Source organism: Monodelphis domestica, chromosome 6 (genome assembly GCF_027887165.1).
Source record: "Monodelphis domestica isolate mMonDom1 chromosome 6, mMonDom1.pri, whole genome shotgun sequence".
Classification (NCBI taxonomy): domain Eukaryota; kingdom Metazoa; phylum Chordata; class Mammalia; order Didelphimorphia; family Didelphidae; genus Monodelphis; species Monodelphis domestica.
The window spans coordinates 233700212-233713171 of record NC_077232.1 but is presented as its reverse complement, the minus strand read 5'-3'; the positions used below and the strand labels follow the sequence as shown (position 1 = coordinate 233713171).

General features: G+C 38.9%; 1 protein-coding gene across 8 annotated transcripts in view; it reads left to right on the top strand.

Annotated features, from left to right (window-relative positions):
• SORBS2 (sorbin and SH3 domain containing 2) overlaps window positions 1-12960 on the top strand; it is a 515172-nt gene that overhangs the window by 408586 nt on the left and 93626 nt on the right. For 7 of the 8 annotated variants that reach the window (XM_016423097.2, XM_056802972.1, XM_056802969.1 and 4 more), the window contains one exon: window positions 12749-12887. In XM_016423097.2, the coding sequence (XP_016278583.2) occupies window positions 12749-12887 (139 nt within the window). Of the gene's footprint in view, window positions 1-9822; window positions 10309-12748; window positions 12888-12960 lie in introns of all 8 variants that reach the window. The other variant, XM_056802968.1, reaches the window with a different exon arrangement.

Genomic DNA, 12960 nt, shown 5'->3' with positions numbered 1-12960 from the left:
AGAGAGATCATAAAGATTACTGCCTCTTTGGTGCCCATGACCAAAGGTTTGCCAATGTTTCAAATGTTAAGTTATTCCTAATGTTGAGTGCATAAAGCTTTTCAGAAGAAACTTGGTAACTTTGGTAACTAGAGTCAAATCCTAAACCCCAGAGAGGCAGATTCTTCTGTTGCATCTAAAAGAAATGGGCACTATATCCCATGAGGGCAAAACTCAGCCTTTCAGTTATTATAGAAAACAATTCCATGATCACAGATGCTCTTCACATCTGTATCAACTCAGGGAGGGGGAGGATTTATCTCACATTGAAAGTGAATACGTAGTGCCAGGGTTGTCAGCATCTGGTAGGTGGGATGATGCATTTTTCCTGGACCATTTCCAATATCATAGGGTTCCTATTAGCATTACTGGATAATCCTATTAGGTAGAAAGCTCTTTAAAAAAAAAAAACAAACCTTACCTTACTTCTTAGAATCAATATTCTGTATTGGTTCCAAGGCAGAAGAGAGGTAAGGGCTAGGCAGTGGAGGTTAAGTGACTTAACCAGGGTCACACAGCTAGGAAGTGTCAAAGGCCAAATTTGAACCCTGTACCTCCCATCTCTGGGTTCTGACTCTCAATCTATTGAATCCCCTAGCTGCCCCCAAACAGTTCTTTCTAATATCAAGTCCAATTTTGCCTTCCTCTGGTTTCCACCTTCTGCTTCTAATAGCTAATTAAAGCTAACTTAGTCAAGCACCATGCTATGTTCTCTACAAATATTGTCTCATCTTATTCTCATAAAAATTCTGGGGGTATTTTGAGAAACTGAGACAAACAAAGATTAAGTGACTTGCCCAGGGTCAAAAGTAAGCCTCTCAGGTCAGATTTGAACTCTGGGCATTCTGACTCCAGGTCTAGTACTCTGGTTGCTGTACCACTTTTCTGTCCCCCTTATCTGTATGAAAGTCTTGTAAGTAATATAAGGCACTGCCAGATTGTCTCCCAGTAATCTTCTCTTTTCTAATCCAAACATCTCAGTTCCTTTAGCTGTTTCTCAGAAGATAACATATTCAGGTCTTCTGCCATCTTATTATCCTCCAATGGAGAATCTCTACTTTTTCTATGACTTAGAACATGACACCTACCCAGAAAATGTAGTTTGTCTATCACTAAATGGATTGCATCTTTGCAGAATCTAGAAGTTATTGATGATTATGTAGGGTTCCAGCCTTATTTGATTGAACTCTGTCTCCATCAGAGGGGGCCATGGCATGATCGATAGAGTAATGGACTTGGATTCCAAGAAAGATCCAGGTTTAAATCCTGACTCTAGCATTTACTTTGACATGGGCAAGTCTCCTCAGTTTTATCATCTTCAAAAGGGGGGTAATAAACCATATTACCTATCTCATATGAATGTCATGAAACTCAAATAAGATGTTTTGTAAATCACTTTGTGAATTTTAAGGCAATATATAAATGGCAACCACCAATTACAGCAATTCTAACTGTTGAAGGTGGCATGGTGGATAGAGCACTGAGCCTTGAGTCAAGAAGACTAATCTTCCTGAATTCAAATCAGACATCAGACACTAGCTAGGTGACGCTGAACAAAAAAAGCTAAGGACCCTGTTTGCCTCCATTTCCTCATCTATAAAATGAGCTGGAGAATGAAATGGAATCATTCCAATATCCTTGCCAAGAAAACCTCAAATGGGGTCATAAAGAGTCAGAATGACTGAATACAAAACTGTTGAAATCTCTTTTTTCCTTCATGACCAAATTCAGCCATCCCTCCATCAAAAAAAAAAAAAATCTTCCCCTGATTTTCTTCCACCCCTAAACTAGAAGTCATCTCTCCATCATATTTCTTGTAGTCCTTTATTTAGATTTAGTGGCATTTTTTCTTTTCTTTCTAAGTCCATTGGCAAAACTCAAACAAAATAATACATGAGATCTAAGGGGATGTAGTTGTTACGGAGGTTAAGGAATGCATTAGAGAACATTTGAGTTAAGTTTTTAAAATTGAGTTAAATTTCAACACTTGAAAAGGAGTAAGCAGACATTTCAGGTATGGAGGTAGGAAACTACAGGCTATAATCAGAGAATGAAGCAAAACATGTAATGGAAGACATAGCAAACTAGGATAGTGCTAGATTGTGGAGGCATTTGAATGCATGCCTAAAAGACTAGATGTTAATCCATGGAAATAGAGGATGAAGGAGCATGCTCTCTTTCCAGTTATTGTGTGACTACCTGCAATGAGTGACCTCCTATTAAGGGAGGGATGCAGGAGGTCAAAGGACAAACTTCGCCAAAAGTAAAGGAGACAAAAGAAGCTCCAAGTGTTATAGGAGATTTTGTTTAATGCCAAAGCACATCAAAGCATTTCTACTAGTGACTAACAAATGCTTCTTTTCTTCAAGTCTTATCTGTTAGAATTTAAGAGAAAACTGAAGTGTGACATGACTCACAGGGTGGCATTTCATCCAACACCTACACTCACAAAGTTAACAGACTCAACACTAAGCATGTTGGGAGGTAGAGAGAGGGGAACACGAAAGGAGAAGTGGTGTTATTTCCCATATAGAGCTTCCTCTGGGAAAGTGGCTGTGTGAATAACATCCCACTTAAAATGGAGGAAAGGAGGATTATTCATGCTAAGAGAACTTCAGGTCATGAGAAGAGCCTTGGTCATGATCTCTTTGAGACAGAAACATTGTTCCAAATATTCTTTTTTCTCTCTCTCCATAATATACAACAATCAACCTCAAATATGCCAGTTCTAAAGTTTAAGTGCCTTTAAAAATATATGAAATATTAGTGACTGTATTTGAGCATTCCAAATATTTACTAATTTGCTTGATAAAGAAGCATATTTCTATATGTAGTTCTTTCATTTTTTAATTTATTCATGTAACAAACATTTATCATGTATTTATCATAGTTGTTACCACCCAGGAGGACACAATTGAGTCAGCTATTTGAGAAAATTTGACCCTACATTTTAATACTAGTAACTATCTTTTAAATCACAGAGAAGTTTGAGGATAGAAATCATGTCTTTGTATAGAAGGAATGGTGATAAATGATGACAAATAATTTAAACAAATAAGAGGACTGAAGTTTTCCTTTTGCTTGAAGACATTTTATCTTTCTTAACCCAATCCTTTAAAGTAGAAAAGTAAAATTAGATAATTATCTGCCTTTTAAGCTTGAAATAAATAGTATAACACACAAAAAAAAATTCCCTAAGATCCTGAATTCTGGTCTTCATGTTGCCACTGTGGCTCTTATTTCAGACAACTTAACTTCTCCTGGTTTTAGTTTCCTACATCTGGAAATGAGAGTCTTAGTTTTAAATTTGGTTTTCTACATCTAGAAACATCTAGAAATTGAATATTGATTTCACAGGACCCTTTCATCAATAAGAATAATTCAACGTGTTCTAATTCTTAAGGGAAACAATTAAGACATATGCCTTGTTAAAAGAGAATATTTTAGACACACCTATTCTCTAAGGAGATCTCTTTTGATGAGAAATGATCATTTCCTATAGTTGTTGTCAAAGTTGGCCAAGAACACAGCAACAATGTAGAGATCATGTCAGGAAGAGAAAGAGGTGTGGCGATTCCAGTACAATCAAATGAAGGTTGTTACCCAGTGGAGGCAGGTCTGACTGACTGATGCTATTGATACCTGTGATCCTGTAGCCCATTTTTGGAGGTACCTGGATCTGTCCTAGTCTAACTAGATCTTCTCCCCCATTTTTTAGTCTTTGGCCCTCTAGGTGGCCTGTTTCATTGCTGTCTGGGAACCTTAGCCACATACATAAAGGTAGAGGCTCTCATCTGGATGAATGCAACAATGATGAATATCAGTGGTACCAGATGATACAGGCTCTAGAGTTTAAGTTGGCTTCCATGACAGTGTACCCTGACCAGAATGGCCCAACCTTTTTAAAGAGGAAAGGGGAAGGAATAATCAGAAGGAGACAAAGGCAGAAAGAGAGAGGTAGGGAGGGAGATGGAGATAAAGGAAAGAGAGATAGAAAGAAGAGGAAAAGAGAAGACAAATAGGGAAAAATAGAGGAAGGAAGGGATTAGAGCTGACTTAGAACATAACTACCATACAACTGAAAAGCATGGAAATCATTCCAGTGAGTTAGTCCAGATGGGCAAGTGAAATATTGAATCTGTTGACCCAGAAGTATCCCTATGAAGACCTAATTCTTGTGGGGCAAACAGAACCTTGGAGGTACTGTTGTTAAAGAACAGGGCCTGCCAAAAACTGACTGTACATATATCACAGACAACAGGAAAAAGGCAGGAAGGGTGCATACTCAAATTTGTTGCCTGACTCTTCATGACCCATTTTGGTTTTTGTTTGCTTCTTTGCTTTTTCATAAAGATACTGGAGTGGTTTGCCATTTCCTTCTCCAGCTCATTTTACAGATGAGAAAACTGAGGTAAACAGGATTAAGTGACTTACTTGCTCAGGATCACATAGCTAGTGTCTGAGACCAAATTTGAACTCAAGTTTTCCTGACTCCAAGTCTAGTACTCTATCCACTGAGCCAACTAGGTGCCACTCAGAGTTACATACCAATAGTCCAAATAGATGCTGAAGGAAAACCTGCCATATTGTCATCTTAGATTCCTATGGCACCATGTTCCTTCTCTGTCTGAGTTGAATCTTTTCCTCTTTGGGATAGCAAACCACCCTCCTTCCCCACCAGTGACCTGACTTCAGCATTCTTCTCTCCTGGATTTGCCCCGATGACTTTTACTTCCCAACAGGGGCCCTACCTTGACCTTGCAACAAATTCAGAGTACAACCAGTGATGTCTAGAGAAAAGAATTGTGATTATAAACAGAACTGGAAGAAGCACAGTGTGGCTGAACATTCATTACTTTAGCCTTCCAATTTAGTTTATAAAAAGGCTAGCCCAAGGGAGATTTATTAGAATATTAATCTATTTGGCCCTTGTTCAAATCTTAGGTGTCCTTTCCTTGTGTATAAAATATTGATTGAGCCTCCCAACATAGTCATGATGATGATTTTGTTTAAATTCTGTAATGGTCTCACAATCTTTTCTGGGTGGGTATTAGTTTCATTGTTGTTTGGTCATTTCATTCAAGTTCAATTCTTCATGACCCTTTTTGGGATTTTCTTGGCAAAGATACTGGAGCAGTTTGCCATCTTCTTCTCTGTTCATTTTACAGATTAGGAAGCTGAGACAAAAGGGTTTAAGTGGTTTGTCCAGGGTCACATAGCTAGTAGGTGTCTGAGGCCAGATTTGAACTCACAAAAAAAAGTCTTCCTTCCTCCAGGCCCAACAGACTACCCACTGCCCAGGGCACCACCTACCTGCTTGAACATTTTATGTTTTAAGAGACATCTTTCTTATATAATTGAGAAAACTGTTGGTTGCACACAGATCAAAGATGGTCTGTGGCACCAGCTAAGGTCTGCCCAGTGTCAGGATTTTCAACTTGATTCATAAGAGATCAAATGTATTAAGGGGGATCAAGAAAGCTGGGTAGGTCTCTGTGATGCCAAAGATGCCAAATCAGTGTCAAGACGTTGAGTCTTAGGAGTAAGGATAAATGTAGTAACTGGAAAAGGCCAAAAGAATAATTCAGCATACCTCTCTAGCTGAGGACCATTCTGTGACTAAAATTGCTTCAAGAGCTGCCCAGTGGCTTCTGGTGTCTTTTTTATTTTAAGCTAAAAGAGTCCATACCAACCTATTTATACTTCCTCTGACTAACCAATCCTTCTGGATTTAAAGGACCCTTGCTGGTATCTACCAAGATTCCCTCTCAACATTCTTTGAAAGGGACACATTCAAATCTGAAAGAGAATCTAAAAACCATGAGATCTAGGACCCCCTACCAACCCCTGCCCCACATCCTTGGTCACTTCTGTCAGCCTCTCTGGTAGGACAGATTCTCGGGTTGCATAACAGTGAAGATGTATGAATAGAGAACTGACCTTCCAAGAGGTGCTTTATGTAAAGGGTTGATTAGGAGGGGTTTTCTTTTCAGCATGATGAATGTTTAGGCTTTGATGAACTTTCAAGGCAGTCTGCGATTTTTGATTGCATCTTCCCATAGAAGGAGGATCTTTCCATTGGTGCCTTGTAGAGCAGACAGAATACATCTTCTTTATGATAACTGGAATTTCCTGCCTCATCCTTCCCCTGATATTTTATTTGGAGCTATTCCTCAGCCCCCTCCTAGAGGAAGAATGGAATCCATGAGAACTGCTCCCAAGATGAATTATTGGTTTATATTATTGGAAGGATGGACTTTTCAGTTGAAAGAAAAAAAAAAAACACCTTCTTTGCATTGGCCTATAAAAGGAGTCCTCAAGGACTCATGTTTTGGGGATAGGGTTTGTTTTTCTTCCTTTTCCCTCCCTGAGAAATCCTGAAAGTATAGCAGGTATGTGTGCATATAAAGTGTGTGTTGGGATGGGGGGAATTGGGGATCCTCTCTAAGATGTATTAATGTTTTCTTATACCAAGAGCAGATGTGTGGGGTTAGGAAGTCCTGGGTTCAAATCCTGCCTCAGACATCTATCATCAGTGTGACTCTGGACAAGTAATTTAAATTATTAACCTCAGTTTCCTCATATATAAAATGGGATTAATAATAGCACCTACCTCCCAGGTTGTTGTTAGAATCACAAAATCCAAGAATTTGGATTTGGAAGGACCTCACTGGCCATCTAATCTAACCAATACATTAAAGTTATCTCTAGTACTAAACAAGTGGAAGTAGTCATCCAGACTTAGCTTGAAGAGCTTCAAGGAGAGAGAACCTATTGTTCTATGGCTAACCATAGCCATTGCACATTTGAACAATCGCAATTATCAGAGATTTCTCTGATTGGGATAATATATGGAAAGAACTTTGAAAAACTTGATATTGTATAAGTATGAGTTATTGTTGTTAATGTTATTATCATTCTCATTTTGCTCTTGACAGTGATGTCAACAGCCCAATTATACTTACACAATAGGAGTTCTGGAATATCAACTTTCTAGGAGAGTATGGAAGGGGATGTCTTTCAAGCTCCTCCAGGAGTTCTAGAGTCTAGTCTTCTATTGAGGCAATAGGATATCCTAATTGACATGATCCTGGAATCCAGCTTTCTAGCCAGAGAAGAAAGATTGAGAGACTGAGGAAAGCTAAAGGAGAGAGTCGGATTTCATGTGAAGATGATGAGTTTGAGTTTGTATACATACACACATATATACATACATATAATTTTGTCACATATAGCCAGACTTGTGTATGTTGTGCGTATATATATATATATATATAGAGAGAGAGAGAGACAGACAGACAGACAGACAGAGAGGAGAGAGAGCTCACACCCAAGTGAAGGCTTGGGGATATGCAGCTCTTGGCCCCAGGAGAGGTCAGGCTAGAGATACAGATTTGGGAATCATTAGTAAAAAAGGTGAAAGTCAACGCCAGTTGAGCCAATGGGATTTCTGAGAGAATGTGTACAAGTGAGAGAAAATCTTTAAAGCAAGCTCAGATCTGGGACTTGAAAAAAGAGAATAAGACAAGAGTGGGAAGAAATCAAAGATAAAACAGTAGAGTATCAAGTCATGGAAGCTAAGGGAAAAGTGAGTTCTAGAAAGGAAGCAAGATTTTTGTTTGCCTGTTTCAGTTTCTTTGAAGATCAGAACTACATAAATCATATACAAGTTGAATATTTTCTCCCAGGAAATGAATGCTTTGAATAAATTTAGAGGGTTTACCTAAGGTGAGCATTTTCTATAAATGTGCTTTTCTACACAATCCCACTTATTCCCTTTTGTCATTTGGCCTTCAAGTCTAGAGTAGAGTTCTTTATATAGTAGTCCTTCTTATAGAAAACAAGATGATCTCTCTCTACCCTCACTGCCATCTACCATTGTTTGAATGTCCATTAGGCACACCTAATGTTTAACATGAAAGAAAGGAAAGGACTTAAGAGTCAAAATGGCCAGAAGGTCTGAGCTTGAGTCCTAGCCCTGCCTTTTACTAGCTATGATTTGACCTCGTCTCTTTAGACTGCTGAGCTTCAATTTCCTCATTTATAAACTGTGGTCATACCAGATGACCTCTAAGTTTCCTACCAGTCTTAAACTTCTGTGACTTTTCAGAAGTTTTCAGCTGCTCCCCCTCTTCTAACAACCTAGCAACAACAAGAAGCACAATAAATATTTGCTAAGTTAAATAATTAACTAGTCAATTATTTAAGTAATCTTGAACTGACATGAATTTTCCATTTTAATGGTATTTGCCTCAAAGGTCTCATTTGCCAAAAGTGATTGGTTGACCAGTCCACTTGAGGGAAATAAAAACTTTGGAGAACTAGCAGACACCTTAACCAGCTTACATTTTGGAACCTTGCAACCTGCTGTTTTGTTAATAACTGCAAGCAGAGCTGAACTGAAAACAGTGAAAATGATTCCTTTGTCACCATCTATGGCCATGTTTTGTTGGGGTTTATCCCTTTGACAGTGGCTCTGAGAATCAATCAGATGCTCTCCCCTGCCCTTTGGAGCCTCTTTTTATCAAGATTTTCTTTCAAGTCACTTAATCATGCCACAGATTTTCTCTCTAGAATAATAGGGAAATCATTTGGTGCAGTAAATGACTTGGAAGGGGAGAAAAAAGACAGAAAAATGGCAATTTAAGAGAAGAATTGCTTCTCCAAATTCAACAAAAAAATATTCCTGTTTAGATTAAACAATACCTGAGCAGAGTGGAATCTCGTTTGGTACCCTTTATATTAAAAAAAAAAGATTTGGTTTATTTTTACATACTTCTTAATTCTTGTATGAACTGTTTTATATTCAGTCTTGCTTTTGATTGGCTTAAATTTTAGTCCCATTAATCAGGTCCCATTATGGCATTTCTACCTGAAGAATTTAGTCATTTTTTTTCTGTTATTTGTAGTGCTCTTAAAATGCCCTTGGGGGGCAGGTAATTTACAGGTAGACCCGGGATTGCAATTGTTATGAGGGGCTCCTGACACCATTGCAGTTTGATCCCTTCTCCGTAATTTCTCATTCCTATTTAGGGTCATATTTGATCACATTTTTGCACATAATTTCATTGTTCCAGGAAACTCCTAGATGAAGCAGTCCTCTCTACCAATACCACTGAACATCATCTCCCGTAATTTATGATCTTAGCAATTAGCCTGCAAAGGAGAAAGAGTGACTTGCCCAGAGTCACACAGCCAGAGTGTTTCAGAAGTGGGACTTCAACTAAGATCTTCCTAGTGCTAAGGCCAACTCTTTATCCATTAGACCACACTGTCTCTTATTTGATCACCATTTAAATCAATCAAGTCACAATAATTTCTTGCCCTACCCTGATCCCTATTATAGAGTTTCAAGAAATTAAAAACAAACAAACAAACAAAAAAAAAACGGTTCCCCAGTTGATTTTCTGGTAGAGAAGAAGCACTCCCTTAGCATCACACCAAATGGGGTCATCCCACTCTGCTGTTTGTTACAAGGATTTTTAAAAGCCTTTTTCAAAAATGCTTGATGTGAATTGTGCAAACTTCCTTAAGCCCATCCTTCAGAATTGGCTCGCAAAGCAGGATTTTTCTTGGTCTTGTTTCTAAAAATACTTGTTCTGTTCATTTCCTTCACGTTGACATGCTTTTACTGTCGTGTGCGGTTGCCTTCACATTCCTCTGACTGTGTTTTCTAAGATGCCAGTAAACAAAGCTAACACTTGTCTGTGGCTGACACCTTGCAAAGAGAGAAGAGGATGTTTCCATTCATTTTCTCTATTTTTTTTTTCTCTCAAACCATAGCTTGGAAAACAGAAACTAACTGCCAGTGTGATGGAGGTAAATGCTTCCCAGCCCCTCAGCCAAACAGCGGCAGCGGCAGCAGAAGGCTCTCCACTGCGTCCTTTCTCCGCGGTACCAGTTAATCAAACCTCTTTTCTGCCCGACAGTGGCCCCCGCCTGGCATCCTCCAGCCTGCAGCCCCTTGACGATGCTGTGTCTTCACGCTTTCCTAAACCTCTGGCCCCCTCACAGTGCTCCTCTAAATCCCCTTTCCTAGCTCCTGACAGTGTTATCCCCAGCAACGAGCCCACCTCTTTTATCACAGACTCGTCCCGGAGTGAGCCTTCCTCCCGCTCCGTGAGCGAGATCTCTTCTGCCATTTTTGACGAGCTACAGATTTCTTCTAACTATGCTCCTACTGACTGTCCTGAAACACCTTCCCCAACCTTGAATGAGATGTCTGCTGTGACAGATGGCACCACCTTAAACACTACAGCTGCCACTCATGTAATTATTCATCCTTCCTCGCTCTGCATTCTTGGAACAGGTCTCCAAAGGGGAAAATAACACATTGCTTATTTGCCCTCTCATTTTGCAGCTCGACCTGTCTGTCCCCACGGTTGTTGATTATTAATCTGGTTCTACACAGTCCAAGAGGACTAGTCATTACAATTATAGTGGGAAAAATGCTATTTTTTCTAGACTGAAACCATGATTTTATTGGTAAAGGAAAGTCACTAAGAAGAAACTCCTGCCAATTACAGAAGGAAGTTTGCATTGCAATTTAATCTGAGAGTTGCCTGGGGACAGTCAAGGGTTAACCGATTTGCCCAGCACCACAGATTTCTAGTATGTGTGAGAAGTGCGACTAGAACCTAATTTTTCCCAGTTCCAAGACCAACACTTTAATTACAATATCTCACACCTCCTCTCACATATATTTTAAACAAATCAACTGTATGGTCTTCTTTCACTTAAGATATATTTACGTTTATAATGAATGGATTGTTTAAAGTTATCTTGTAGTGACTTGCTTTAATTCCAAGTGAGCAGAGAAATTTTGACAGATGGATTTGACATTGTTGGTAGAGTTTTAAAAGAAGACTGCAGATAGAGAAGCTCAGATAAAATAAGATCCTGGCCCTACGACGTTGCTATTTTTTTTTTGACACCAGTTTACCTAGAGATTCATATTAGCATGCCCTGTATGAATATCTAACATTGTTTTGTTTCCCAGAGAAGCGGTTACCAACTGCATGAAGCTTACTCCTTTACTCGTCTTTTAACTAACCAATTACCTCTCTTGTGGGTACCCATCTGTCTCATAGGAATGAATGCTGTAAATAATCCTAATTGACGTTTCTGCAGTTTTGTCCTTCAGGAATGATTTTTCCCTGAGTCATTCTAGGGAATGCTAACTTTTGAATAGATATGGCAAAATGTCTAGGAAGATTTGTATATGTTCATCACTTGTATTTGTGTGGATGTATGGGTAGAGGCAAAAAGGAGCCCATTTCAAATTAATTAAGTGGCTTGATTTTGAAATTCATCAAAGAAGTGACATTTTTTAAAAAGTGTTTTAGCCACAGAAGAAAAAAGAAGGGAAGAGAACAAGCATTTTAAAAGCCCCTACTGTGTGCTAAGCACTATACAACCATCTCACTTCATCAGAATGTGATTTATGAACTAAGAGGCTTCTTTAGAGTATTTCTGGTGTCTTTTTCAAATCTGTAAAGCACTACATACAGAAGCCAACAAATAGGGAATGATAAAATTTCAAATAAGTGCCATCAGAAAAACAATCACATGCGTATGGTTCATATTCTGCATCAAGAATATAATAACTTCACAATAATGAAATGTTAGAAGCCACATGTTTCAAGATATTGCAATTATAGAAGATGACCATCATTTTTATTAGGCTCTCTAGCTATCTAAAAAGTATCTATAAACCGTTATATTGAAGGAGCACTTTTTACACGAAAGGCTATAGAAATAATGTCATCTATCAGAACCCCAACTCATATCAGCACTTTTACTTAATTCTATCCAGTGCTAAGAGGCTCGGTGGATATGAGCCTTTGAGTGCTCCTAGCTGCCTTTCCACAGCTCTCACCATATATCAGGAATCCCACAACAGGCTAAGTGCACCACAACCTGTAGAGACATGTGGGGTCTTTTTTCTTTCTAATTTTTGAGGATTAGATTAATTTCTGAGAGCTGTCAGTTCCTGTTTATTGAGCCCCCCTTAACATTGTGAGGCACACTAAACTGACCAATGATGGAGCTTCAGCAAGTAATGAACCACTCCATTTGAGTAATCAAAAGGCAATAGAAAAGATCTCCAGATTGTATAATTTGAAAAACCAGCCCCAAAGGTCATCATTTTAGAAAGATCGGTGTGGTCTGCAGAAGTCTAGGGGTAAGACAAGGCAAGGATGTTTTTCTTTATATATTCCTCCTCCTAAATGCCAAATGACACATAATAAACCCAAACAAATTTGTTCCTTTTGTCAGTTACTTTGTTTGGGGAGCAAACTTTGCCAAGATACTACCATTACTATTGAGGAATAGTATAGCTGGGATACAACAGTAAAAGATAAAAAATTAGGTCATATCTCTGAACAAGTTTTTTCTCCCTTTTCAATACTCCTGAGAGCAGGGAGCATTTCTGTTGGCTCTCTTAGCCCCATTTTGTGAGGAACTGTCTGGTATGTTCTTAAGAACCCTCATGTCTTCCCTGTACAAAGAGGGTAACATTACACCAAGAGAAAGGGAGGAGGAACATACAAGGAATATACCCTGCTTCCAGGGTAATGAATTTTCATTTTTCAGAACTAGAGATATGCTGACTGATGACTTTTCTGAGGAAGGTGGTAGTATCTTGGCCTTTGTTAGGGATGATTTGTTGTATGTACCTAATGAGATGCTTTCTCATTTGTCTCAGGCTCAGATAACAGTGAACGGGCGCTCAGGAGGGGCTACCAGTCCAATGAGTTACTTTCAGAGGCCATTTTCACCGTCAGCTTACTCTCTACCAGCATCACTCAATTCAAGCATGATCATGCAGCATGGAAGGTCAATGGGTAAGAAAATACAATTTCTTCTTTGAGAGACTGTGGGATCTAATTGGTTTCTATCATTCCCAGCACCCCTCCT